Source organism: Lepidochelys kempii, chromosome 2, assembly GCF_965140285.1.
Source record: "Lepidochelys kempii isolate rLepKem1 chromosome 2, rLepKem1.hap1, whole genome shotgun sequence".
NCBI lineage: Eukaryota > Metazoa > Chordata > Testudines > Cheloniidae > Lepidochelys > Lepidochelys kempii.
This window is the reverse complement of record NC_136381.1, coordinates 120,055,093-120,082,879: the sequence shown is the minus strand read 5'-3', so window position 1 is coordinate 120,082,879 and position 27,787 is coordinate 120,055,093. Positions and strand designations below refer to the sequence as shown.

General features: G+C 43.2%; 2 protein-coding genes across 5 annotated transcripts in view; one reads left to right on the top strand and one right to left on the bottom strand.

Moving 5' to 3' along the window:
* Nucleotides 1–11,595: 11,595 nt before the first annotated feature.
* Nucleotides 11,596–14,464, bottom strand: LOC144930158 (uncharacterized). The gene is made up of 2 exons (XM_078851300.1): nt 12,940–14,464; nt 11,596–12,247 (listed from the first exon to the last, which is right to left on the bottom strand). Exons 1-2 carry the CDS (start codon nt 13,334–13,336, stop codon nt 12,048–12,050), a joined length of 597 nt encoding a protein of 198 aa, XP_078707426.1. The 5' UTR covers nt 13,337–14,464; the 3' UTR covers nt 11,596–12,047.
* Nucleotides 14,465–14,606: 142 nt separating this feature from the next.
* Nucleotides 14,607–27,787, top strand: part of EXOC2 (exocyst complex component 2) — a 188,565-nt gene continuing 175,384 nt past the window's right edge. For 2 of the 4 annotated variants that reach the window (XR_012157344.2, XM_073332186.2), the window contains exon 1: nt 26,963–27,467. Coding sequence is in view for 2 of the 4 variants with exons in the window: in XM_073332186.2 (XP_073188287.1) it covers nt 27,423–27,467 (45 nt within the window). In the remaining 2 variants the exon portion in view is untranslated. Of the gene's footprint in view, nt 14,722–26,961; nt 27,468–27,787 lie in introns of those variants that run through there. The other 2 variants (XM_073332187.2, XM_073332185.2) reach the window with 2 other exon arrangements.

The following is a 27,787-nucleotide window of genomic DNA, read 5'->3' as shown; positions in this document are numbered from 1 at the left end:
CAAATCTCTTAAGCATTGGAGTAATCCTGTTGAAGTCAATGGTTGGACTACTCACGTTTAAAATTAAGCATGTGTATGAATGCCTTCTTGGATCAGGGCCACAGTGCTCAGCACCTTGCAGGACCCAGCACTAAACAAGGATTTAGCAGTCTACATTTAAACACACATTTTTAAAAGAATATTGGCTATATAAATGTCTCTGGATCTTTAAATAGATTGTGTCGAATTAATCCCCCACTGACTTCAATGGAGTTACAGCTGGGATGAGTTTGTCACATCGAGTTTTGGGAAAAGTTGTCGATGGAGAAATACATTTCAAATACATTTTGAAAACAGTCTGTTCTATGTTTAGAATTCAATAGTGAGTTGTATTTAACCTACAATTAATTATTACATTACAAAATCCTGCACCCATAATGCAGGAGCTGTCCTACCAACATTTCTAGTTTTGGGCCCAATCTTATAGTCTTTAATTTAGGGAAAACTCCCATTGAAATCGAACTTTAAATAATGCTTGAGTGACCTGAAGTTCTGGTGAAATTAAATTTGCGTTAAAGCAAAGTTTATTAAATTGATCATTACAACTGTTCTAGTTTTTAAATCATATTTGATTCAGTCTGGAGAACATTTATTGAGAGTATTAAACAATAAATAAAGCATATTTTATATACATTGTTCTACAACCTTTTGGGTCCTCTTTAAAAATAAATAATAATATTAAGGGTGTGATTCAAAGCTCATTAAACTCAAACATTACCATTTACGTTAAGGGCTTCAGATCAGGCCCCACATGTAATAATTTGTGATCAGTTATGTTTCAATTTCACATTTTAATGTTAAATGTGTTCTAATTTTTTTGTAATTATACAAATGATCCCTGATTATACCAAACTGGCACACATTTTAATCTCCTATAAATATTTATAAAATTCATTTTACAATGATGGTTATATGAGAGTTGTTTGAAAATTTTTCAGCTAAATATTTTTTTGAAGAAAAATTACTTTTCAACCAAAATGAATATTTTCATTCCCTCCCCCACTCCTTTTTCCTCCTTTTTTAAAGTGGGGGATAGGGGGAGACAGAGGAGGGAAGGAGAAATGAAACACCAAATTCCCAAAAATGTTCAGTACTAAACACAACATTTTTATTTCAGTTAGTCAAAAACACAAAATATTTTGTGGAAAATTTTCAAAATACAAAACCTTTTTTCTTTTGAATGTATTTATTTATTTATTTGGAGGAAAACACAATTTTTGATGAGTTCAGTAATAAATATTTATTATTTGTATTGTGATAGCACATACAGACCAACAATTAAAGATCAGGGCTCCATTGCACATGTATAACCTAAAACGGACCTTGCCCCAAAGAGTTTGCAACCTAAGGCCCTGATTCTGCAAAGACTTACACACATACTTAACTTTATGAACTATGAGTAGTTAATGAAGTCCATGGAAACTGTTCAAAGGGTGTAGAGTGAAGCACGTGCAAAATTAAGGCCTAATCAAACTGGCTCAGTTTTAAAGTATGAGGTTCCTGAGATGCTGATGTTACACTGTAATAACCACTGAAAATTATTTTATGAAATAATCCTGATTAGGAAAGACAAATCTGAGATACATAGTAATTTGACGGTTATGTTTGTAAATGGTATGCTATGCAAAGTAAGTTATTTTTTGCTATTAAGATGTTACCCAATTCTACTTACATTATTTTCTAAAGGAAGAATGTAAAATGTGACACACAGTGACGTTAACATCACTTGTGCGAAACGCAGCCACTATTGCACCACCCTAAAACTAATGTTGTGGCCAATAGATCTGCAGTATATAGACTAATTGGCCTCCACTCTACTCCCGTCCTGTGCATAATCCTCCCTGTGCAAATACTTTCAGAGAGCTACCACCTAGCACAGCTTTACACTGCACAGAAGATTGTAATGTTCTCCCTCTCAGGCTTATTCCAGTAACAGTGGAACCGGTGCAGTTCCGCTACAGTTTGGCCTTGCATACCAGGAGGGGAGAAGGAGCACATTTTACCCTGAGGTCCAGTGTCACAAAATGTGAAATGTTTTTTTGGTAGGGCTTTCCCTTTTGAGGAAAGAATATGGGACATTTCTAAGTATTTTCAGCTTTATATGTCTGCTTTGTTCTTTAAAAATAAAGGCTGCAGATGAAAGTTGCTTCCAAGAAGTAGCATTTGAACTGATAAAACCTACTTTACATAGACTAATGACATTCTTGACTGAGCTGTAGTATACAGAATTCAGTATTTTTAGCTGCACAAAGTAAATGAACAACTTGTTTTGTTGATGCTGTTTAGAGAAACAATGCCTCTGGGTCAGTAGTGCACAGATTCCTTGGATAGGTCTTTAAAGGAAAGAATTAGTATACTGCAAACCAAGAAAGGAAAGCAGTGTGAGAATTTTGTATACTATTAAAGATCATTTAAAAATGCAAAAGGCTACGCTTTCTGTTTGATGTGGAGAAACTGACTACTTGTTCAGGAAGAGAATTCAAAATGGCTTGTGCATTAATTTATATTCTGTTTCTTTTAAAACATGCCAGAAATCATTTGGGGGGCAAGCACTGATCAGTAATGCTTCTTTTTCTCTTTTCTTTAAACGAGCATAACTATATTTTACTTTACGATTAGAGTTGCTGGCCTAAATTGATATTTACTGGGAAAAGCACTGCCAAGGTCAAAGAATTTATCAGTACATATTTGTTTAAAAAAAAGGAATAAAAGCCAGATTTTTTTAAAAAAAATCTCATCCTGGATATCAGCTTCATGCCTTACATCTAGTCAATTTCTATTACAAAGACTCACAAAGCAGATAATCTCTAGGAAACATAATATAACATACGGGGTGGGGGGGAGCTTAAAAATTTGACTCTGGAGAAATATTCCATGAATTTTCTAGCAAATATATGCCAGTATCTGAAAGCCCCATTTACAAAAACATAGAACACTGGTTTTAGCCCTCCATATTTGATCCTGAGAAAAAGCAGAGAGGTAAAACCAGTGAGACCACAAAATGTGTGAACAGTAAGTATGGATATCTTAGAGCAGGCAGCTAGGAGTTGGGGCTCTTTGGTTCCATTCCTGGTTCTACCATTTTGACCTTTGACAAGTTACCTAGGCCCTGATTCACAAGGTACTTGTTAGCCATGTGCCTAACTTTAAGCATGTGGTTTCAATGGTCTAAGTACCCTGCCAAATTGGAGCCTTCAAAGGCCTTTCTCTATGACTCAGTTTTCTCTAACTGAAAACTGTCTAGCAATATTGACCAGCAGGTGGTATCACTTCTGTAAACAGCATTCGCAAGACTATTGCTAGAATACTGTTCTGATATCTGCACTTCAAAAAGGGATGTTGACCTATTGGAAAGGGTTTGGAAAAGAGCAACAAGAATGATCTGAGGTCTGGAAAACTTGTTTTACAGTGAGACACTGAAGAAGTTCAATCTATTTAGTTTATCAACAAGAAGGTTAAGAGAAGACTTGATCACAGTCTACAAGTACCTACATGGGGAAAAGATTTCTGATAATAGGCTAGTAGCATTATAAGATCAAATCGTTCAAAGCTGAAGCTAGATAAATTCATTTGAGAAATAAGGTGCATTTTTTTAACAGAGTAGTTAATCCAGGGGCGGGCAAACTTTTTGGCCTGGGGGCCACATCAGGTTTCTGAAATTGTATGGAGGGCTGGTTAGGGGAGGCTGTGCCTCCCCAGACAGCCAGGTGTGGCCTGGCTGCTGCCCCCTATCTGACCACCCCTGCTTCTCATGCCCTGACAGCTCCCCCGCCCCAGGACTCCTGTCCCATCCAACCCACCCTGTCCCCTGACAGACCCCTGGAACCTCTGCCCCATCCACCCCTCCCTGTACCCTGACCACCCACAGAACCCCTGCCCCTGACTGCCCCCACCACCCCATCCAACCCCCCGTCTCCTTCCTGACTGCCCCCGCAGGACCCCTGCCCCCATTCAACCTCTCTGCTCCCCGTCCTTTGACCGCCCCGACCCCTGTCCACACCCCCACCCCCTGACCAGCACTCCAAACTCCCCTGCCCTCTATCCAACCCCCCCTGCCTCTTACAGCGCTGTCTGGTGCACCAATGGCTGGCGGCGTTACAGCCGCACCACCCAGAGCACCAGGACAGGCAGCTGTGCCACCCAGCTGGAGCCAGCCACGCCACCGCACAGGACAGAGCCCTGGGTCAGGCCGCGGTCTGCAGCTGCGCTGCCCGGCAAGAGCTCGCAGCCCCACTGACCAAAACATTGCGCTGGCAGCGCAGTGAGCTGAGGCTGCAGGGGAGGGGGGCTAGCCTCCCGGGCCGGGAGCTCAGGGGCCAGGTAGGAGGGTCCAGCAGGCAGGATGTGGCCCACGGGCCGTAGTTTGCACATGTGGTGGTGTCAGAAATGAGTTAATCCTTGGAACAACTCTCTAAGCATTGTGGTGGATTCTCCATCATTTGAAGCCTTCAAATTAGGATTGGATGTTTTTCTAAGAAACTGGTTCTAGCTCCACTTATAAGGTATGAGTTTGTTGCCGGCACCCAGTGCCAAGAGGCTAAACAACAGCTGAAGTTGGTTCGTTACCCGGTGTGCTACACCCAATAATCACAATGGGGTGGAGAAGCAGAAAAGTTTATTTGAAGCTTCAAAAAGGTACAGGGAGATTTGAATCTCAAATCCTGTACACAGAGCAGGAAGTTATACAGGCTTTTATAATCCTTTTTCCCAGCATACTTATTGTAACCAGACAGCCAGCCCCCCGCCCCCCCCAGACCAGCATTGCTGGAAACACAGGAGGAAGCAGGAACAGGGCACTTAACATATATTCCAGCACAGCCTTTGAAGCTGTGAAAGCACAGGTGTGCTGCTACAATGTGCCTCTGGGAACAGATACAACGATTAAGTTCACAGCAGGCAGAGGCCCTGTGACAGACATGGCTCTTAGCCCCTACTAAATAGCGTGATGCACACACACCAACATCCTAGGTGGGAAAATATTTACCCTGATAAAAGAAATGTCCAGTAGTCGAAACTTATTGTTTCTCTCCCTTGCAAGTGTAAACTACTCTTGCAAAAGCTGGCGTCACCCCGACAGACCAGCCTCAATTTGGCATAAGAAAGGAGAAAGAGAATAAAGGAGTACAGAGGTATAAGTAGGGGACCTACAGCACCATATTTTTTGAGTGCTTTTCACTATCTATCTGCTGGTCAGATAAGTGACAGCCTCCCAAGGCTTCTGCAGCTAAGAGGGTCCCTACGCCTTGTCCCTTATTCGTCTTTCCGCGGAACTGAGTGACCGATCCTGGCTTGGCACCGCTGGAATCGAGAGATGCAAGGAGGGTAAGAAGCACCCACACCTGATCTCCTATCTTTAGTGTACACATATTTTGAAATAGAGCTCTATACTTTGTTTTCTTTCTTTGGGATTGTGGCTTCAGTTTTGTAACTTGTTTGTGTGTGTAACATCTCTACATTTAAATAAGTAGGCACTAGCAATTTTGTAACCACATGATTAGAATCTAGCTTAATAAATTTTGGTAACCATTTATGCATAAGCCTGACTTGTTTTCTCTGGTTTACTGTAAAGCAGCCAACACAATTAAAGAACCTCAGCCGTTTTGGCTCTAAAGCCTGGCCATTAGGTGAGAGTACTAAGAGCCTAGCGTTGAGTTGTGCCGCCTCCACGGGGCAAACTCTTGGGGCACCTGTCAGTCAATCCTGGCTGCCCGCTGCGAAGGAGCTCTGAGCTCTAGCAGTTAAAGTCACGGGTGTGGAGAGGCTCTTAGTGCTGCCATTGGGGCACCTGTCAGTCAGTATTGACTGCCCGCTGCGAAGGAGCTCTGAGCTCTAGCAGTTAAAGTCACGGGTGGTTAGGACCTTGGGGCATCCGTCAGCCTAGCCCGGGCTGCCCGCCGCGAAGGGACAGTGCGTCCTAGCGGTTAAAGTCACGGATGGTATAAACGGGCATAGCTGGCACCTCACCAAACATCCTTGGCCGTCGGCTAACACTTATCCAATAGCAAGCTGCCCCAAGTATCCATATAGCTAGCCAATCCAGTTCCCTGCTAGTTCCCTGGTTCTCTGTATCATTTGTTAAACTATACATAAAGCTGCTTTATTCAGCATTGTTCTTCCATATCTCCCCTGTTTGGCCTTGCTTTGTTTCAGGCAGTCTGACTCTGCAACATATTGTTGCAGATTTTCAGCATAACTGCTGTGTGTGCCTCCAGGCGGGGGGGCCAAGGACACTTGGGCCTAGTACGCAGAGCAGCTGCGAGTGCCTCCAGGCGGGATTGGGGGACAAGGACACCTGGGCCTAGTGCGAGGGGGCTTCATCGACACTCGTGGTCTTCCATCTCCTCGAGTTATCTAGTGGCCATGCCCCAGTGTCCCCAACAAGTTTGATGCAGGAATTACTTGCTGAAATTCTATGACTTGTGTTATGCAGGAAGTCAGACTACATGACCATAACGGTCCCTTCTGGCCTTAAAAATCTTAAGAATGCTTACCTAACTCTCAGAGGTAGTGTGTTGTTTAATCTACATAAACAGACTAGAAAACAGTAAGTGCAAACTGTTGTTCTATGTAACCCTTATTGGGGTAAGACTTCACTGTTCAGCAAGATATAGTGTATTAAAGTTGCCACTTTTCCATCCCATTTTTAAGAACAAGGATTAATCTCTTTATACTACCTTGAGTATTTTTAACAATTTAAATTTGATAGTCAATATTACTGTTTTACTCCATCTGTCCTGGAAGCATGTATGTGTGATGTGGTTTCTTCTGCCCAATAGGCCCTATCTACATTCCGTTGCTGTTTTGCTTAGGAGCTGTTGGATGGGTGCTTACAACGTGGCCACTTTAAGTTCCTCTGGGTATAACCATCAGCTGGGAAAACCACATGTGGGGGGTGTCAGAAATGCACTGTACATGAACAGTGCTTCACTGACATACTTTCAGGTTACCCAAGTGGGTCAGAGTAATAAATTCCACCCTGGGGAGCAAGAGAAGTTGCATATCTGAGGAAAAGCCACATGCCTGTTAGGAAGCATAGCATATACCCTTTCAGGACCTAGCATTGGGTTCTGTTGTTGCAGCGCTCAACCGGGCTGTACAGTTTGGACTGGATTCCATGTTGCTGTCACATCAGGACATGGATTTGGCCATAAATTGCTGCTAATGTTATTTAATTGGCAAATTTTATTATAAACCTTAAAATGAAGATGACATTGGATCTGATTTTCAGAGGCTCCACATTCCTGTAGTTTTCATAGAATTCATTTGGCGTTAAGTGCGCGACACTTCTGAAATTCAGTTCCTTTCCCCTTTTAAATCAAAAACAAGATTTTGTGGATACAGACTAACATGGCTGCCCCCTGATACTTTTTAAATCAGTTACTTGTAGAATACTTGTATTTCCAGTAGAGATGCAGATCCAGATCCAGATCCAAACAACTCTGAACTGTGGGAGAATTTGGATCCATTTCCAAAGTTTGCAGCTTGATTCAATTCTAAATTCAACATTGCAAAATGTTCTGCATGGACAAACCCTTGCATTGAGCCCTACTGAAGTCCATGAGGCTCTCTGTGGGCACAGGCGTCCACTTGCATGGAGCAGTTTGCAGGATCAGGGCTCAAGTGCTGTCTACTGGGTGGAGGCGTCCCTGGATTAATCAATCCTTGGTTTGCTTGAAAATAGTGGTATTGTTGGACAACATCCTTTTAAACAAGCAAAATGTACTGATGAACAGTCTGAAAATAAGGTAATAGTGCATCCGATGAAGTGAGCTGTAGCTCACGAAAGCTTATACTCAAATAAATTGGTTAGTCTCTAAGGTGCCACAAGTACTCCTTTTCTTTTTGCGAATACAGACTAACACGGCTGCTACTCTGAAACCTCTCATGGGTGACTAAACTTTAAAAAAAAAATCCCAAAGTTACGTTACATCATCATAGGGATCTGTCTTGCTCAGGTACCAAAGAGAATACTATAGCTTTCCGATAGTGAAAGAAATTATTGAATCAATTACTGACCACTGGAGAATAATACTAAAAAATTAGACTAAAGCAGATGCAGTACAGGACTTTAAATGAGGAAAAGGACAAAATAAGGAATTTACCAGCCAATTAATTTTAACTTCATTGCTAGGTGAATTATTGTGGCCCAATCCTCTAGAAGAGTTAAGTACCCTCAAGTCTAACTAATATCAATGGAACTACTCATAGGAATTATTATGCCTGATAGCATCTGAGGCCAAGGAGGTTTTGTAAACTTTTTTTGTGATTTTTTACAAAACAAATTTTTGGGCCTTATTTGACAGTAGTATAACTTTAAGTGGTTTTTCCCTTTTTCAGTTCTTCCTGTTTTTCTTTCTAGTTTAATTTTTTCTCTGTTTAGGTTTAATTCTACTTAGGCTTTTGTAACCACATGCCCAATTAAAATCCCAGCAAAATAAAGAAAATAACATAACCCTCCTATCTCACCCCCCAAAAAATGTTCTTTATTTTTACATCTCTCAAGTAGGCAAGTCCCAGGTGATATGATGGGCTCCATCATCTCATTCTTTGTTTTATGTGGCATGAGACAGACACCTAACTTACTCCCTCAAGAAGCAGTTTAGGCATCTAAGCTGTCCAATTCCACGTAGCAGGCCCCTGTTCTTGGATCACAGAGCTATGCACCTCCATGCAGCCCAGACTTAGATGCCTATTTCTGTGAAATGGGCAGGACTTAACAAACACCTCTATCATCAGCATCTTTCACTGCGTATCTTAGGGTGCCCTGTGCTAGCATGCTGGCTTTTGTAAATCCCATTCTCAGGCAAATCCCTATTCATTGTACAGGGATCCTAGGAGCCTAACTTCGCTTTATTGTTTCTGTGTTTTTCTAGGTACCTAAAAGTTAGGTACTGTGACACTCAACATTGCAATGCCTAAGTCCCTTTGTGGATCCCACCACAGGCCTGATCCTGCAAATGTGTAGGCCTATGCTTAACTTTAAACTACTTGAGAAATTATATGGGACCCTTCAGGTGCATAAAGTTAAGCATTATGCCTGTGGGCTGCTGTGTTTTGTACCAGTTTCAGTTCTTGCATTAATGTAAAGATAACCTGCAAAGGAGAATATAAACCATACAAAACCCCTGAACCTATTTCCTTTTTCACTCCTTTATGATATAGGAAAAAATGCCTGAAGATGGGTTTTTTTCTTTATAATTTTAACAGTAGAAATTCAGATCCTGTCTAAGTCTGAGTGAACAACTAATGCAATGATGACTTCATAAAAGCTAAGAGATGGAAAGCTGATTTATTTAAAAGGGGAAGGATTTTTAGTCAGACAGCTTAAAACTGCTTTTGTTCTCTTTTAACTGCTATTTAACTTAAGTGTCTAATATTTGGGATAAAGAAAGCTTCTGTTAAGGATTCAACAGCCCTGTCTCTTCTTTTAAGATGTGAAAATATTTATTCACTGAGACCTTCACCAGTGGAAGCCCAGAAATGACACTTCCAAGGTCTTGTCTATACATACTGGTTTAATTAAAGAGCATTGTAAATCTACTTACTTAAACTGGTGCAAATCCCTGTGTGAACACTTAAATTGATTGAAATCTGGTTTATATCAATTTAGTTTATTCAGTAAGATTTAAGATAAATAGATATAAGCCAGGTTAAAAATCAATTTAAGGGCTTGTCTGCATGAGAAAGTTGCAGTGGTTTAACTACTGGCGTGATTTTAAAACAAATTTAGTTAAACGAGTGTGGACACTTAGGGTATGTTAGGCAGAGTTACATCACCGGCAGTTACATTGCCACTCAGAGAGCGCTGAAGGGAAACTGCTGTTGTGTGTTCACACTGTCAGCTGCCTGCACAATAGCGTGTTCACACTTGCAGCACTTTCAGGGGTATTCAGAACGGTGCACTCTGGGCAGCTATCCCACAGAACATCTCTTCCTCTTCCACCACTAAGAGTTTTGGGAAGGCGGAGGGGGTTCCGGGCCATCCGGGTCCTGTCCCAATGCTCTGTGATGCATTGCTTTGCATTCCAGCAATCCCTGTGTTTCCGTCTGCATTTGGTACCATCTTTCAATGGTTTGTGTACTGTGCGTTTTGCCTCTTCGGTCTGCAGGAATAGATCCCGCACTACTGACCAATATGCTACTCCCTCTCACTCACATGTCACGAGTGGCAGTGGAGTTATTCCTTAAACTACAAAGGCAAGAGGAGTTCGACATTGATCTCACCATGCATAGTAGCTACGACACGAAATTGCTTGGGGCATTCACGGAGGTGCTGATCACAGTGAAACGTTGCTTTTGGGCTCAGGAAACAAGTTGCGTTGGGGCTCGGGAAACAAGCATTGAGTGGTGGAATCACATTGTCATGCACATCTGGGATGATGAGCAGTGGCTGCAGAACTTTCGGATGAGGAAAGCCACATTTATGGGACTGCGTGATGAGCTCTTCCCAGCCTTGTGGTGCAAGGACACTAGAATGAGAGCTGTCCTGTCGTTGGAGAAGCGTGTGGCAATTGCATTGTGAAAGCCGGCTACTGCAGACTGCTACCGTTTGGTCACTAACCAGTTCAGAGTGGGGAAGTCAACCATGGGACTCATGTTGACCAAAGTGTACAGGGCCATTAATCACATCCTGCTCTGAAAGACCGTGACTCTGGGCAACGTGCATGACATTGTGGATGGCTTTGCACAAATGGGCTTCCCTGACTGCAGGGGGGTGATAGATGGCACGCATATTCCAATTCTAGCACCAGACCACCTAGCCACCAAGTACATTAATCTGAAGGGGTATTTCTCTATGGTTCTCCAGGAGCATGTGGATCACCGTGGGCATTTCATGGACATTATCGCAGGCTGGTCTGGAAAATGTGCATGACGCACACATCTTTCGGAACACTCGCCTGTTCAGGAAGCTGCAAGCAGAGATTTCCTTCCTGGACCAGAAGATCACTGTAGTGGAAGTCGAAATGCCCACTGTGATCCTGGGAGACCCTGCCTACCCCTTAATGCCGTGGCTTATGAAGCCATACATGGGGAACCTTGAGAGCAGCAAGGAGCAGTTCAACAACAGGCTGAGCAAATGCAGAATGACTGTTGAGTGTGCTTTTGGATGTTTAAAGGCCTGCTGGAGCTGCCTATATGGGAGGCTGAACCTGGCTGATGACAATATTCCTATGCTTATAGCTGCATGCTGGATGTTCCATAATATTTGTGAGGGAAGCGTGAAAGCTTCACTCAGGGCTGGACCGCAGAGACTCAGGACCTGGAGGCTGAATTTGAACAGCCAGAGACCAGGGCTTTTAGAGGGGCGCAGTGCAGGGCCATAAGGATCAGGGATGCCTTGAGGCAGCAATTTGAAGCTGAAAGCCACTAATATTTGTTGCTATGCTCGGGAGTGCAGTGCTTGTAATGCGAGGAGGTGATAGTGTATCGTCTGCATCAATCACAGTGAAGGTTTAAGAAAATTGCCTGTTGCTTTACAGGGTTCTGTTTGCTCTCAATTAATGGAATAAAGATTGCTTTCAAACCAACACAATTCTTTTATTGAAAAACAACAATCAGAAGAGCGAGACAAACAAAAAAACACATCAACACTATGGGGGCTGGGGGAAGGGAAGGTCCCAGGAGGAAGTGGGGTCCCAGGACGGTTAAACATTTGTGTACGTCCAGGTATCATATGCAACCTTGTCCTTTGGAGTACAGTGCAGCGGACAATGTTCTTCGGCAGGGCTAAACTGCAGAAGAAGGGGTGTTGAGTGCAATGGGTACTGGGAGTCCACAGGGCTGGACTGTGACGGGGCAGGAGTGGAATGCAGTGGGTACAGACTGGATCCAGGAGGTTGATAAGAGTGTGTTGGCGATGTTCGGAGGGAGGGGGGGCACTTGGGAAAGTGTTTTGCAACAGCAGCTGCAGGAGAGGGCGGGCGCGGAGCTGCTCAGTTTGCAGTGCTAGTAGCACCTGGAGCGTGTCCGCTTGGCGCTCCATAACCTTTAAAAGCTGCTCTGTGACTTCATTCTGGTGTGCCACGTTGTCCTTTCGGTCCCTTCTCTCGCTGTCCTGCCACTCCTTCAATTTCTTGCTTTTTGGCCACAGAGTGCATCATGACATCATGCAGAAAGTCCTCTTTAGTTCTTCGTGGCCACTTTCTAATTCTGCGCAGCCGTTCAGCTGGTGATAACAAAGGGGGAGGCTGGGCTCCCAAGGTCATATCTGTGAAGCCAAAATGCAACATTTTACAGAAGCAGTATTGTTTGCAACACACAGATTTCATGATTTAAAACACAGCCACTATTCACATACCTGCCACTAACTGGCTGACCCCAGGCAAGCACACATGAGCCACAAGACCCCCAAAATGGTGAGTAACTACAGAGGCAGGGGCAATCAGTGTTCCAGGACCATACTGTACACTAAGCATGTGCCTCTTGGGGAGAGCCAGCACTGTAGGGGGAGCCTTATAATCATTACTGTCCGCACATTTTCCAGAGGCTGTGTTCATTATGGAAGATATCTCGCAGCTGAGGGTGAGCAGGGAATCAAGGGAGGATCTTCTCCAAGACTGCGGCTTCTGCCCTGGCCCTTATGCGGCTTGCCTATGTGCAGCAATGGTCCCCACCCCAGTGATGGCAGAGTGCCGTGGGAAAGTTACCCTTAATGGGGCAAGAAACAAAGCGGCTCTGCCAAAGAACCTGTGGCAGCAGATTGCCCAGCATCTCCACGAGAGTTTCGTGGAGATCTCTGAGGCAGATTCCCATGAAGTGAGGGAGTCAATCAACACCCTGTTTCGCTGCTCAGACTAGGCATGCGGTAGTACGTGCATCATACAGACACAAGCCTGCTTTTTGCAACCCTCCTGCCTCAAACAACTTGCTTCAGTGAGTCCCAAAATCAAAGCCACTTACCAGGGGCTTCCTCTCCTGTTTGCACTTCACCAAACTCCGACAGCTGTGACTGGCTAGCCTCCTCTGGAATACAGAAGAGCTCCTGGCTGCATGCACCTCTGACCTCCGAGTCGTCCTCTGCTGCTGGGTCCCCCTCCCCATCCTTGTCCAAGATTTCCTCCTCCTGGCTCTGTCCACTCTCAACTGGCTCATGAGCCAACAAAGTATCCATAGTAGTCTTTGCAGTGGTGGTGGGGTTGCCACCAAGTATCTTATCCAGCTCTTTGTAGAACCGGCAGCTTGTGGGTGCAGCACTAGAGCAGTGGTTTGCCTCCTGCACCTTGTGGTAAGCGTTCCGCAACTCCTTCAGTTTGATCCTGCACTGCAGTGTCTCCTGGTCGTGGCCCCTTTCTGCCATACATCGTGAAATCTGTCCGTAGGTATCATAATTCCTATGGCTGGACCACAGCTGGGACTGGACAGCCTCCTCTGCTCAAATGCTGAGGAGCTCAGCATTGCTCCAAGCGGGTATCGCCTGGTGCGTGGAGCAGGCGTGGTCACCTGGAAAGATGTGCTGAGAGCACTGCATGCATCACCGAGCAAACAGGAAGGGGACTTTCAAAATTCCCAAGGAATTTAAGGGTTGGTCACCTGAGGGCAGGGCAGTAGAGTTCAAACCAATGACGACAGGCGAAAACAGGCATTGTGGGACACCTCTTGGACGCCAATTGCAACACTGTCAACCAGGGTGTCTACACTGACACCGTGGTGCTGTAGCCCCGACACAGTAAGCTGTATGCCTCTTGTCGGGGTGGTTTTTTCACAGCGCGGCAACTGCACAGTTTCTATGCACTAAGTGTCTTGGCTGTGTGTACACCTCGGGAGTTACACCGCAGAATCTTACCAGTGTAGACAAGGCCTTATTTTGTTTTATTTTAATTAAAATAATGTAAACTAAATCACAATAAGCACCTCTTAAATCCTTCCATGGACACTCTTAGTTTGGTTTACACCAGATTAATGACAGTGGTTTAAAAACTGATTTAAGTCAAACCAATATAACTTTCTCAGGTCGAGAACCTCTTCCCTACAGGGGCTTGACCAGGCTCATGTAAAACTGTTTTTTTAAAAATGGCTAAATTAGACAGGTGCAATTTTGGATGAAGACTGGGACATGGGTAAAAAAAAATAAAAATCCAACCTCCTGCCTCCCCAACAGGACCCTTATCAGGCCTTGGTTTATACAAATCAAGCCAGACGCCCAGTTTGAAACAAAACAATAGTCTCCTTTGCAGGTTGCCCGGGCGCTGCAGGCCCTGGCAGAGCTTGGCAGGAGCGGGGCCCAGCGCCTGCTTTGTTTCTTTCTCTTACTTTATTCCGTCTCTAAGCAGCATTTCCCCCCTCGTCCTCGGTCACCGTATCTCTTGAAGAGCCTTCTGTGGGGCTGGACAGCGCCCGCTCTGCTGTCCCCAGCTCCCCGCCCCCCATACACTGTCTCAAACCCAGTAACCCCAGCGGCCCCGCCCTGCACCTGAGGGCGCAGGGACGCGGCTGGTGGGAGGGGGAGGAGAACGAGCTCAGGGGCGGGGCCGGGAGGGGAGGAGAACGAGCTCAGGGGCGGGGCCGGGAGAAGGAAGCCGCGGCACGAGCGGGAGGGGCGGGGCTGCCGCTCGATTGCTCCGGCTCCGTCTCTCGGGCGATCGATTCGTCCTGGCTCCACTGCGGCGGGCTGGCCGCGCGAGAGGCGGAGGTGCTGCCGGGAGGGAAGCTGCCCCGTGCCGGTGACAAACAGCGCGGCGGCCGGTGAGTGACGCCCCTCCCCCCTCCTCTCGCTGCAGGTCAGCGCGGGCCGGCTCTGACCTGCCTCCGGGCTGCGGAGCAGCCCATCCCCGTGCCTCTGCGGCTCTTGCCCTGGGGGGGGGGGCGAGTCTCACTGCGGACCCGCCTTGCCTCTGCCGCCGTTGACAATAACGATCCGGATCGGGCCGTTGGGACGCGCCCGTTACCCCGCCCCCCGCTGGGCGCTGGCTCTGTGCGGGGGAGGCCAGGACCCCTCCCCCCCCCACACACACCACTACCACTGTGAGGGGGGGGGGGCGCTGGGGCTTCCGGAGGCTCCGCTTCTCTCCGCCCGGCTCAGCTGGGCCGGGCCCCGCGGGGGATCCTGCGAAAGGCCGGAGGAGCGCAGGGCCCTGCGGGGGGGCCGGGTCAGAGCGTGTTCTCCTGCGGATCCGAGCGCTGTCACTTGCCGTGTGGACGCGGCCCAAGCCGCAGAACCGACTCTGAAGGTCTGCCTAGTGCATTAGTTAGCACGGCTGTGAGGCCCGGGTCCGGCTGTGGGACCCACATTTGCACGGTGGTGTGGATGCTTGAGCGCTGGCTTGGAAACACTGGGTATGTCTACACTGGAATTAAGCATCTGTGGCTGGCCTTTGCCAGCTGACTCATGCTGGTGGGGCTCCTGCTAAGGGACTGTTTAATTGTGTTGTAGATGTTTGGGTTTGGGCTGAGGTCTGGGACCCTCCCAGTTTGCAGGGTCCTAGAGCCTGGGCTGCGGCCCAAGCCCAAATGTCTACACTGCAATTAAACAGCTCTTATCCTGAGCCCTGTGAGCGTGAGTCACCTGGCAGGAGCCAGCCACCGGTGTCTGATTGCAGGATAGACATACCTACTGAGTTCACAAGCCCAGGTCCCACAGACCTGGGTTTACAATGTAGTGTAGACATGCCCTTATAGCTGGCTACAGAATCATTGGTATTTTGTCAACTTGGGCACTGACCAATGTGTTGCAGAAGCTACCTGAAGGATGCAGCTGAGGCTGCAATGTGCTGTCATTTCTGTGATGCTTTCAACACTTTCCTCTTCACCTGCTTGATGTCAAATCTTGGAGGTCCATGTAAAAATACCACATGTTTTCAAATTAAATGGAAGCTCTTGTTCAGTTTTTATTATGTCGGTCACTACAGATGTATTCTTCACTGAAAGGTGAAATAATTGATACTACAAAGACTTTACATTCTAAAGGCACCATAAACATGGTAAACAGGCAAGTAGTGGTATTTGCTCTTCATTGTAAGCTACAGTTGAAGAGTCCTTGTTACTACTTCCAGACTTCGTGCAGTAGCATGGGGGGCCTGGAAACTTTCAGAGCCTTGGCTCTGCAGCAGGGAGCCTGGAAGCTCTGAAAACCCCTGCTCTCAGGGCTTCCAGACTCCCTGGCCAGCTGGCTGCCTGACCCTCAGGGGATCTGACTTCTTATGCTGGGGGAGCAGGGCAGCCCAGTGAGTCACCTGGTCCAGGAGTTTCAAAGCCCTGAGGTCCCTGGCCGTTGGGCAGTCTGCATCCGGGCCAAGGTCTGCAGCAGCTGCTGATACGATTCATGTCAGTTTCACTGATGCCCACTGTTGAATAGCAGTGGTGAAACAATTATGTCCTTTTCACTGAGCAGCTGTGGGCATCAAGGAGCATATTTTGTTTGGGAAACACCATTTTTCAGAAAAAAAAAATTGGTTTCAGTCTGAAGTGGACCAAAACCAAATTTTGAAATGATGGCATTTCCAGTGAAGCAGAATTTCAATGAGCTGGGCTGTAAAGGTGTGTGTGTGAATTTTTTTGGATGAATCTGTCAAGATAAAAATGGTAGTAGCCCTGTATATTCTTTACCAAGTGTATTAATTAGATTATATCCTTGATCACAGGTGGGTTAATTAGCATATTTTGCTTGCTCTAATAGCATCATTTAAACATGCAGACTTTTAAAAAGTCCTTCAAACTTGGCTGTTTCATGGTGTTGGTAAATACCTTTTCTTCTGCAAGCTTTCTAAAGTCTGCTGGTGAGCTCATAGACTTCTGAGAAGCTTAGAAGACTGTAGTAAATAACTAAAATTAACTATCCATTCATCCAGGAAAACATGTTGAAGAAATCGTTTTCAATGAATTAAATAGATGAGTCTTTCAGACCAGGTTATCTTTTGATAAATCCCCCTTCCCCAGTGTACAATTTTTCAAAACTTAAGTGGCTTCTTTTCAAAGTACTGCATTTCTAAAATGCTATATCTAATTAACTCCAGATTTCCACCCCAAAAAATGATGTTGACAGGATATCGCACATGACAAATTTCAGGCAGAAAACTACTTATCTGGCCAAATTGCTCCCCCATTTTGTTATAGAGACGTTGTATGAAAATAGTGATTTGAACAGCTTGTCTTCTACTAGCTAAGCAGGAATGTATCTCTTCTTCCTTTTCCAACCACCAATTCACTCCTTGTTACTAATCTTCATTAAAATCTTGTAAAGCTTTTAATGTTTTGTATTAAATCATGAAATATTCAGAACATTGTGATTTGAAAAGAATATAATAAAAATATTGTTCCTCTAATTTAGTAATGTTCACAAAGTGCCTATCATTTAGGTTACTCCTACACAGCAAATGAAGTTGTACTTTTAATCTAACTAGTGTAGGTATCAGTAGTAATAAAGATGTGGCGACATGGCTTTCAGTGCAGGCTACTTGCCACTATACAACCCTGCTGGGACCGTGGGTAAGCTAGCCCTTGCTGAAGTCTGTGCTGTCATATTTTACTACTGTGGGTACTCATGCTGGCTAGATTAAAGCTAGGGTGGGTATGCTGACTTGCTTTACGACCACATCTTAATTTGCTGTGTAGATATAACCTCAGAATTTTTGGGTCTTTAAGATTTCTCATGGTCCTAAAACATGTTTACAGACCAGCATTGACAGTAGTTCAGGCAAAAGCAAATATTACAGGTTTTCAGACTTAAAATATACGGACAGTCTTGCCATAGTCCAGATTTATACATTTCTTTATCTGATTGTATTTTTGTATTCCTTTCTGTGTTAGACAACCCAGCATAGTAAATTTGATCAAAGTAGTAAATAAAATAGGTGATTAGATGATAGAGTCTACATCATTAATCCTATCATGATGAAAATTGCAAAAAATAAGCAGTGTGTAGCATATTCAACTAATTTTAAAAAAATATTTAAATAATTATGAAGTCAGGGAGTTTAAGGAAGCATATTTTCAAAAAACATGAATCAGATTTAATTTCAATCTTATTTTAAATGTATTTCTACTTATGCTGAAATCTGAAAATATCAAAAATCCTGGTTTATTGCTAAAATTCTAAATATAAAGTTCAGAATATCTGACAAAGATAGAAGGTTGAATGTGAGAGATGTTTTTAAAATTGCATTATTTCAACTGCTAAATTATGTCAATTTATGTAAAGCAACCTGGATTATAATTCACCCTGCATTTCTGTTTCCAGCAAAAACAGGCCTGTAAAGCAAAAAGGATTGATACTGCCCAGAGCGACAAACCCTGAAAGGCTAGCATGTATACATATCTTGTCAGTTTTCTCTAAATGTATGTTGCTCACAGATGGAGTGACTTCACCTCTTTTCTGCTTTCCTAGTTGTTGTATGGGAATAATGATACTGACTGCTCTGAAAAGCACATTGAGATATATTGATGAAAAATGCTATGTAAAAGCTAGTTGTTGTTGTGCAGCCTTATCCAGCTGCTTTTTCTAAAAAGTAGTGGTTTGATCCCATGGACTGGTTCTTAGATGAGGTTTGTCATCATATGATAGTGTATCCGACAGTGTCATGTAGCAACAATGAACCAGATCAAACCATTCCCATGATAAACCCTGTGATAGGAGATCCTGAGGAAGAAATTTTCTTGAGGATCCCTCTACTGTTGGGAGGAGGTGACTTTTTCTTACTCAGGGAACAGCTATTGTGCCCACCTTCCCCAAATCTACTGGATCCCCAGGGACATCTGTTTGGAGGTCCAGAGCTTCAGGCCTTAGCTGACCCATCCCTAAATATACTGGTGGATACGGAGAGAAATTATGTTCATCCATCACTAGCCTTGCCTTTGGTCTATCCACACTTTCCCCCCTCCATACTGGCCTACCTACTTCACTCCCCACTTGCAGTGTGCATTGTGGGCTCATGGATTGCCTTCCAAAGTGAAAGCAAAATGGTGCTGTGGGAGGAAGAAGAACTGCCCTGGGAGGGTTCCCTCTACATGTTGATTGTGGGGGATGATCTAGGCAGTGATTTTAATATAATACGAAGTAAGTGTGATTAAAAATAAAAAAATGATTTTTCTTTGGATATTAGGTAGTGCATATGCATAGTGGTAACTTTTCAAAGTTAAAGACGTAGAGTTCACATTCCATCCTCCTAACCTCAGTGTAGCCAAAGGCACTAGTCTGTGTTTACAACCTACAAACTATCAGTTGCAAAAATAAAACAGATTTCAAATTGAAGTATAAAAGTAATCTGAAAATTAATCTGTTTGTTTACATTTCTATATCTCAAAAACAGCGGCATGTTCCCCCAACCTCAAAATTTGATAGAGGCAAAGCTACCTATCTTCTGGGATCTCATGCCAAAAGTCAGCCTTGGATACACTTTTTAATGCTAGATTACAAATTCCTGAAGTTAGAGGCTTATAATGGAAAGGCTCAATTTACCTACAGTATCTTAACGTCCTAGACTGCATATCAGTAACACGCTTAAAACAAACAAAATAAAACAAGCAACACTATATTCCTCACCACTATATTTGATGTGTGTGTGTGTGTGTGTGTGTGTGTGTATATATATATTTAAGGTCAAAACTGGAGTAAATATATTTTAAAAATACACATTTTTAGATTATTTGTGGATGTGTCTAACGCACTGTCTTCAGTAGGAAACCGAATAATTTAAACTCTTTTTTTTTTTTTTAACAATAGAGATAATGACATGATACTGACTGTTCAATGTAGACAAAAACAAGTTGTGGTCAGCAGTGTCAGGTAGTCATGATAACCCTTCTGGCACTTGGGACCATACTCAGTTGTGTTTATAAAAAAACAAACAAAAAAGTAAATAACCCTTCCCCCCCAGTTTTAAGTATGATTGAGCTTCCTGGTGAAGTAAAGCCCTGAAGAGGTCTATATTCTATCAACATCCAAGAAAACTGACAACAAAATAGGGTCCTGACCTCCCAATCAGATTAATATAGCCAGACCTTGTGCATGTGCGGAACTGCAGAGTCAGTGTGGCTCTGCACTATACTGTATACAAGAATCAGATTGCATTGAATTGGGGGCTTGGATCTGACTGCAGTATTGGGACCTAAATGATTGTATAGGCCCCTAGAAGTATGTACAGGTATATTTTTAACCCTTTTTGGTTGAGCTTTACTGACTCTGTGTTATAACGTCTGTAACAGTATACTCTATATCGGTGGTCTCCAGCCTTTTTACGCCGAAGATCACTTTTTGAATTTAAGGGCAACCCAGGATCTGCCCTGCCCCACTCCCTCCCTCCTTCCCCGTTGCTCACTTTCACCACGCTGGGGTAGGGGGTTAGGGTTTGGGAGGGGGTGCAGACTCTGGGCTGGGGCTGAGCGGTTTGCAGTGTGGGAGTGGGCTCTGGGCTGAGCCTGGGGCAGGGGATTGGGGTGCAGGAGGGGGTGAGGGGTGCAAGCTCTGGGAGGGAGTTTGGATGCAGGAGGGCTCTGGGCTGGGGCAAGGTGTTGGGGTGCAGGAGGGGGTACAGGGTGCTGGCTCTGAGAGGGGACTCGGGGCTGGGGCTTGGGGTGCAGGAGTGGGTATGGGGTGCTGGCTTTGAGAGGGGGGTCAGGGCTGGGGTGAGTGTTGGGGTGCAGGAGGGGATGCGGGGTGCTGGCTCCGGGAGGGGGCTGGGGGTTGGGGTGCGGCCTCCCATTGGGCAGCACTTTGAGTGTCTCCCAGTCGTCGGCACAGCAAGGCTAAGGCAGGCTCCCTACCTGCTTGGGTCCCACGCTGCTCACGGAAGGGGCCATCATGACCCTGTGGCCCCTGGAGGGGGAGGGCACGTAGCTCCACGCGCTGCCCCCTCTGCAAGCACTGTCTCCGCAGCTCTTGTTGGCTGCAGCTCCCCGTTCCTGGCCAATGGGAGCTGCAGGGGTGGTGCTTGCGAGCAAGAGTAGCATGTGGAGGGAGACCCCTGCTCCCCCGCCCCAAGGACCGCGTCGGCTGCTTCCGGGAGCGGCGTGGGGTCGGGGCAGGCAGGGGGCCTGCCTTAGCGGCAGCCATGCTACACTGCTGGAGATTGCGATTGACCGGTTGGTGACCACTGCTCTATATCTAAAGAGGCTTATAGCAGCTCCAAAGTTAAGGTTAGACTTTTCACTTAAACAAAAGTTAAATCTCTAAATAAAATAAAAACTTCCCACTGATGAGTACCTAATGGTGAATATAGACACACTGAATTTTCAAAAAGAATTTTTGCAGTCCAGAGTCTCTCTTTAAAAATCTAACTACTTTAAAATTGCTATTATTGAAAATTTTCAAATGTCTGGTGGTGTGTGTGGCTGAAATGGTTCTCCACATTCGTACATGCTGCAAAAATGAACATTATGTTATTGACAAATAATCTTAAGAAACTATAAAGAAGGGTGGTATGCTTTTGTTATCATAACATAGTCCCTTTTCATCGTCACGGAAGGCGACGAACTTTCATTCTTCACAGACAGCTTCAGTTCTCCATAACCACATGAGAGATAGGCTTTTAGATAGAAGATTCGGGCTACAGATTGGGAGCACACAGGCCACCTCCAATATTAATGCAGACATATTGCCTGTGTTATACTCAGGGAAACATATATGCATATCTGTGCGTACAGGCCCACATTCAGCAAAGCATTTAAGTGCATGTTGCATAGGGATTACTCATGCTTAAAAGTCAGGCACATGCCTAAGTACTTTGCTGAATCTGGGTCATGTAGCAAGCATGGGGTATTGGGGGAGTGCAAAATACTTTTAAGTTAAAGTTACACTAGAGCATTTTTCACCAATGCAAACAGTAAAAACCAAGGAACCAATGACACCACACTACAATCATCACTTTACTTTATCAGCCTCCCCGCCATTTATATCTTCACCAACCAACACAAGGTTTACTCCAGCCATATTAATTGTATAGATGTGGTTATTTTATGACTAATAATGTTTGGCTGAAGAATAGTGTATGTAGATACATGAGGTTATGAAAAACCTCTGGTGTTTTATTTTTTGCTCTAGTAAAACAAACAAAAACCCACCCCAGTGGGATTTATTTATTTCATTTTTTTTAACTTCTTAATATATTTACATAAACATGTTTGAAATTTTTTGATACTCAAAACATCAGGCTCCAATTTCAGTCCGTGAATAAGAACGTTTAACTAATTTAAGAAGTTGAAAGGAGATTGTTGAGAACACTAACATTCTTGTAAAGACTGTTAGGTTTATTAGGAAACAGTAAGAAAGTTACAGAATTGTAGAAGCCTTGAGTCAAAGGGGATGCGTGGGCAGAATCACTAGTGATTGGAGACTGGAAGGCTAGTGAATGGAATAAACATTCAATGGATGTTGGAGAGAAGTAGGTGGAGTCTTAAATTAGGAGAGGGTTTGATTTGCTACAGTCTGGAAATTTATAGAAAGCTTGTGAGCTATCTGACAGTATGGCTGGCTTGGTCTTCATGTTACTGAATTTACTGTGTAAATTCATCTAACTAGTAAATGCCAAAGCTGTTGATCAATACTTTAAATGGGTGATTAGTATTTTTAGGGATTACCAAATATCAGTACATGTATTTTAACACGTTAAGTCAGACAAATTAAAAGAAGGGTTAGGAAACAAGTGATTTAATGGACTAATGTCCATTGAAAACAGGCTGTTCTAAAGTAAAACGTAAACTGTCGGGAATAGTCTGATGATCTTGATTTGAGATGATAATTCTTTCTCTGCTTGTGAAAGAGATTGTTTCACAGTTTGTGGCATCAACATGGGAGAAATTTGTGGAAGTCAAATAGTAGATTATGGGGCACTTGAGTTCAGTATTTGACCAGTTTTAAAAGACCTTTACTTCTCTCAAGCCTGCTCAGCATCAATGAAGAATGCCTTAAAACAAATTTGGATTGGTTTGGTTGAAATGTCATAATAGGTTAGGAGTGGTGAAAGTGTTTCTCTATCTAAGGGCAGACACAAAACAGTGAAAAGTCTAACTAGTTAGTAGACTGGGATTCATGTTTTTGTTTTTTGTATAATATTTGTAGGATTGAAAGTTTTAAATCTGGACAATATGTATTTAGGGAAGTAAGCATGCTTATGAAATAAATTGTGCAGTATGTTTTGTGTTGCATTTCATAAAATCTTGGTGAGTGTTTCTGGTTATTTTGTATGCTAGGGCAAACCATAATAACCCTGGTTTATGAAACTGAGTTTGTTTTGTGGTATAGGCCTTATTGTAGTGTGGAAAGAATAAAAGAGTATGAGCTTTATTTTTGTGTGTGTGATTTTGCTGAATGAATGGGTGAAGTATGTAGGTTGTGATTTGGACAGGTGATTGAGGTAGGGCCAAAGTATGATTGAGTAGATATGGGATGTTGGATTGTGTGTATGGGCAAAGTTAAGGTTGTGTGTTTGTTGGTGAGTTTGAGGGAGGAGGAATATGTGGTGTGGATGGTGGATAGGAAGTAGAGTTAGGGGTGACGTGGGATTGATTAAGGTGAATTGTGCCCAGGGTGGAAAGGTATTAAAGGTTTTTAAATGGTCTCACTTCAGTTTTTTCTGTTTTGACAGATACTGGTTTTAGTGGTATCCCCCACGTCTTAAAAAACAGTAGAGGATATCTGCTAAGTGGTCGAATCTGTCACAACAAAAGACACTTTCTAAGTGTGACCACTGAAAGGGTAATTTCCTTGTTTTCAGTAGTTTATGTTGGTGGGGTATGCCCTTGTGCAGCCTTAACTCATAGGACCAGATTGAGATATTCTTACACTAAGTGACACCTTGCATTACATGTTGCCCCAATGACTTCAGTGAGACTCCTTGTGGTATAAGGTACTATTCAAAGTGAGGCTTGGTCTAAGAACAGAATTGGACCGATTTTAGTTAAAGGTGTGATTCGAAACTGATGGAATTTAAAGCTGTGTATCTCTTCTGTGTGTGGACAAGCCCTGAATAAGGGTAATGTAATCTGGCCCTTAGTTAATGGGGTTTGTTTTGTGATAATCTTTTTCAAATATAAAACATGTCAAGTACTTTATTTGAATATTTGACACACATTCTCCAGATAGATCTGTTGCACATACTGCAGTCATTTAGTATTTACAATTTAGTATTTGATATGAGCCTAAGATTTTTTTGACATGTGATAGAAGGTTAATTGATGTTAACCCTTCATCAGCTACTAAACTGCTACAAGAGGAGTGCAAGTCATTACTACAAAAGGCCATTATCGGTATGTTTTCTCAGCAAGGATTATGGATTTCTTCTTTCTCCTTTCCTTCCTCCCCAAACCTCACAACACACAAGCCAGCTGCAAGGATAGGAGGAGAAGGCAAGCAGCTTTCTTACACACACACTCCCGCCCTCCCCCCCCCACCCCTTTCCTCTTCATACCGCAGCAGAGTGACAGCTCCTAGATGTTGCGTGCGAGTGAGTTCAGCTGGTGCTGTGTGGTCTGGGTGTGTGGTCTCCAGCTCGGCAGAGAGGCTGCTAACAGGGTGGATGAGAGAGAGCAACACTGTTTACTTTAATTTATTTCGGATGCCGGAACTATGCCCGGAGTTTCTCCTGAGCTTGATTCCACAGTTAACGGCGTCAATCCCTTGCAGCTGCAGTGCAGTCTGAAATATGCACTGAACTCCTCTACCAAGTGCTTTCACAGCATCTGCTTCAGGTCCAGACTTCTAATCCCTTGTGACTCAGAAATCTTAATGACATTGCTGAATGCTGTGATTATTTTGCTTTCGCTATGTCAAGATATATGGCCATGAAGATATACCTTTTTTGGGTTAAGTAAAGCAAGAGTTTTAAGATATACAAGTACACTGTGAAAACAAAACTATTGAATGGGCATTACTCGGCTACCCTGAAAGATAAAATAACTAACATATAGATCTGGTGGCTGACTAGATCATGTGACCGAAACATGTTCCTTTAACAACAGAATAAGGCATCATATCAGGTCATTTAATATAAAATCACATTTTTGTTTTCCATAATTTGTCCCCCATTTCCCACAAATGTATATTTTCAAAGTCTAAATTGATTTTGGTATGTGACATTGTCCTGTAAATAAACATGTTTGTCAATGTTAATATTGGCTTGACTCAACGTGCCAGATATGACAAGTTAAGGCAAATGAGGCTTTACTATTTCCATGTAATGGTGATATTACCCTTTATTTTATACTTATTCATCTTCTCATTATAAGTAGCTTAGCGGTGTTTTGAAGACTTTTTTTCCACAAAATATAACATTCATGAGCATTTCTTGATTAAGTTGACAAGTCTTCTTTTATTATACAAATAAACATGCATGGACTCTTAATATCACTTGGAATTTCAGCATTGTTTAGCTTATTCACTTCCCAGTCTTTTCTGGCAGGCTTGCAGGATTAGACTTTGTATTATTGATGCAGTGTTGAAGGCTGTGGAAATTCTAGGGCACTGAAGATCTCCAGAGGGGTTAATAAATGTCAGTTATTTTCATTGTGTTGCTTTTTAGCCACTTTTAAATCTTGGTTTGTGTAGCTTGTCTGTCTGAATTTACATTGCTGGGAAGATAAAGCACAGAAAAGGGTGCAGTAGTGGTTTTCATTGGTTTGCAGTGACTTTGAATTAAATATCTAAGGAATTTATTAGTAAATCATCTCAGTGTCCCCCTCTGGGTCATTTGCCATGCTTCTTCATTGACTCTATTGTATCACAGTGTTCTCCAAGAGACACTTGGCATTTTATGTATTAAACAAATACATTAGATTTGTTTGGTGGAAAAGTATGTTTCATAGTTAACCAGGATGATAGACTCTTTAATTTATGGAATCTGTTAAGGATTTTTGGCTTGTATTTTTTAAAGTGTGTTTCAAAAGTCTGCCTCTGTTGAGAGCATGTAACTGCTAATTGATATCAGTGAGCTAGGGGTCCCTAACACATCACTTCCAAATTTGCAGTTCCTTGTATATTAGAAGGCAGTTAATGGAACTAATTCTCTGATGAATACTCTGGAAAATGAAGCATGCCATGCTGTGCATACCTGCTGTTCCTTGCACCAGAACTGGTTGAACAATAATATTTTTATGAATGTTGGAATTTTTTCATTAGGTATTTTGTGACTAAAATACATTCATGAACATGTACTGGTCTTGGCATAGCTTATGCGGTAGATGTGCTTGTTCCACCACAATGATGGCAAATAAGGCTTATTTTTAATTTCCTCTTTTGAATTCAGATTCCCTCTGCTGGATGACTGCAGCAATGCACTGTGACCCCAGTATTACTCTTCCATCTGAGAGAGAATCTTTCAGGTTGACTGCTTGTGAGAAATTTCATCTTGCAAAGTGCTGGGGACTTTAATTTAACTGGGTTTTCAGTAATTGGAACCAACTGACTTTATTTTTTCAGAAGCCCCCCTGGAGTTCATCTTTATGATACCTTAATTGGTGTTTTCTCTATTGACAAAACTCCAAAAAAATCTAATTGTTAATCCTCCTCTTCCAATGTTGGGTACAGAAAGTTGCCTTCTAATGTCTGCAGTCATTCTCATGTTAGCTTTGTCCACATGTGAATCCAATGGACGACATGATACATCGAAGTCCTGAACAACTATGACTAAATTATTTCATATTCTGGTAATGCCTCCAGAGCAGTCAGCAATATCCTGCTTCACAAAACTGGTCTGATCAGTTATGACAATTCCTTTATCCTCTCACATCCCTTGCCATCTGGCCATCCAGCTTGTCCTAGAAAGTGAATCAGAATTCTCAGAGTAGTCCCAAAGGTTAAATAGCTTTCTTAGCAGATCTGATAGCCTCTGCTATTTCTGTGTGGTTTGCCAGGGCCCCATATTTTTGTGATCAGAAAACTTACTTGAGAAATTCATTTAAAGAGAAAAGGATTGTGCTCAGCTTGAAAGATGTCTCCAATAGTTTTGTTTGTAGTGGATGGTTCTCAGCTCCTTGCACTTCACAGCAAGAATTATGACAGCCAACATGATATCAAAAAGACTTATCTGGAAACAGTCATGGAAAGCAATCAAGCAAGTGATGTGTATGCCACCTCACCTATGTGATTACACCTTTTTTGTGACTTTGTTTTCTCAAGATACCAAAAAAGAGACAACTGCTATAATAAAGGAATATGGTCCAAATCAAACAAAGAAGAAGGGTCCTAAGGAAATTTCTTCAATAAGACTAACTCCTCAGCAAAAAATATTGCTGAGAAACGTGTCTTTCCACATCCTATCTGTTAATGAATAACACTCCTCTCAGAAGTACGACAGCAGTTTTGTAAAACAGTTTTTTTTTTAATAATGGAGACAACGGGAAATTAACTAATTAAACTTCAAAGTGATAATTATTGCTGGAAAAAGCCTGGCTGAACATTTTTTCAGTCAAATAGGTTTTTTGTAGAGGCTATATTTTTTTAAGCCTCACAGGAAAGAACAATGGTCTTTAATGGCTCTGAGTTTGTTGCTGAGAGACTACCAAAGGTACAAAAGCTCAGAACATGACAAAATTGGGAAATGTCTTTTTTCCAGTTGCTGGCAGCATGGTGTTGGGCACATATAATAAAAAGAGAGAGAATTGTGCTATTTCAACCAGTGTTTATAAACTTGGTAAATGAGTTAATTTTTGTGCCGGGTTTCCTATTTGGGGCTACATTTATAATTATAACCCTAGGTATGGACTCTGGCTATGATTTAGTATTTTCCTAATGTGCTTCTTCCTAGAATTATAAAAGTCATGTTTAGTTTCCAGTTTACACTTCTTTAAAAATAAGTTAAAGGAAGTAGAAAATTAGAAACTAGCA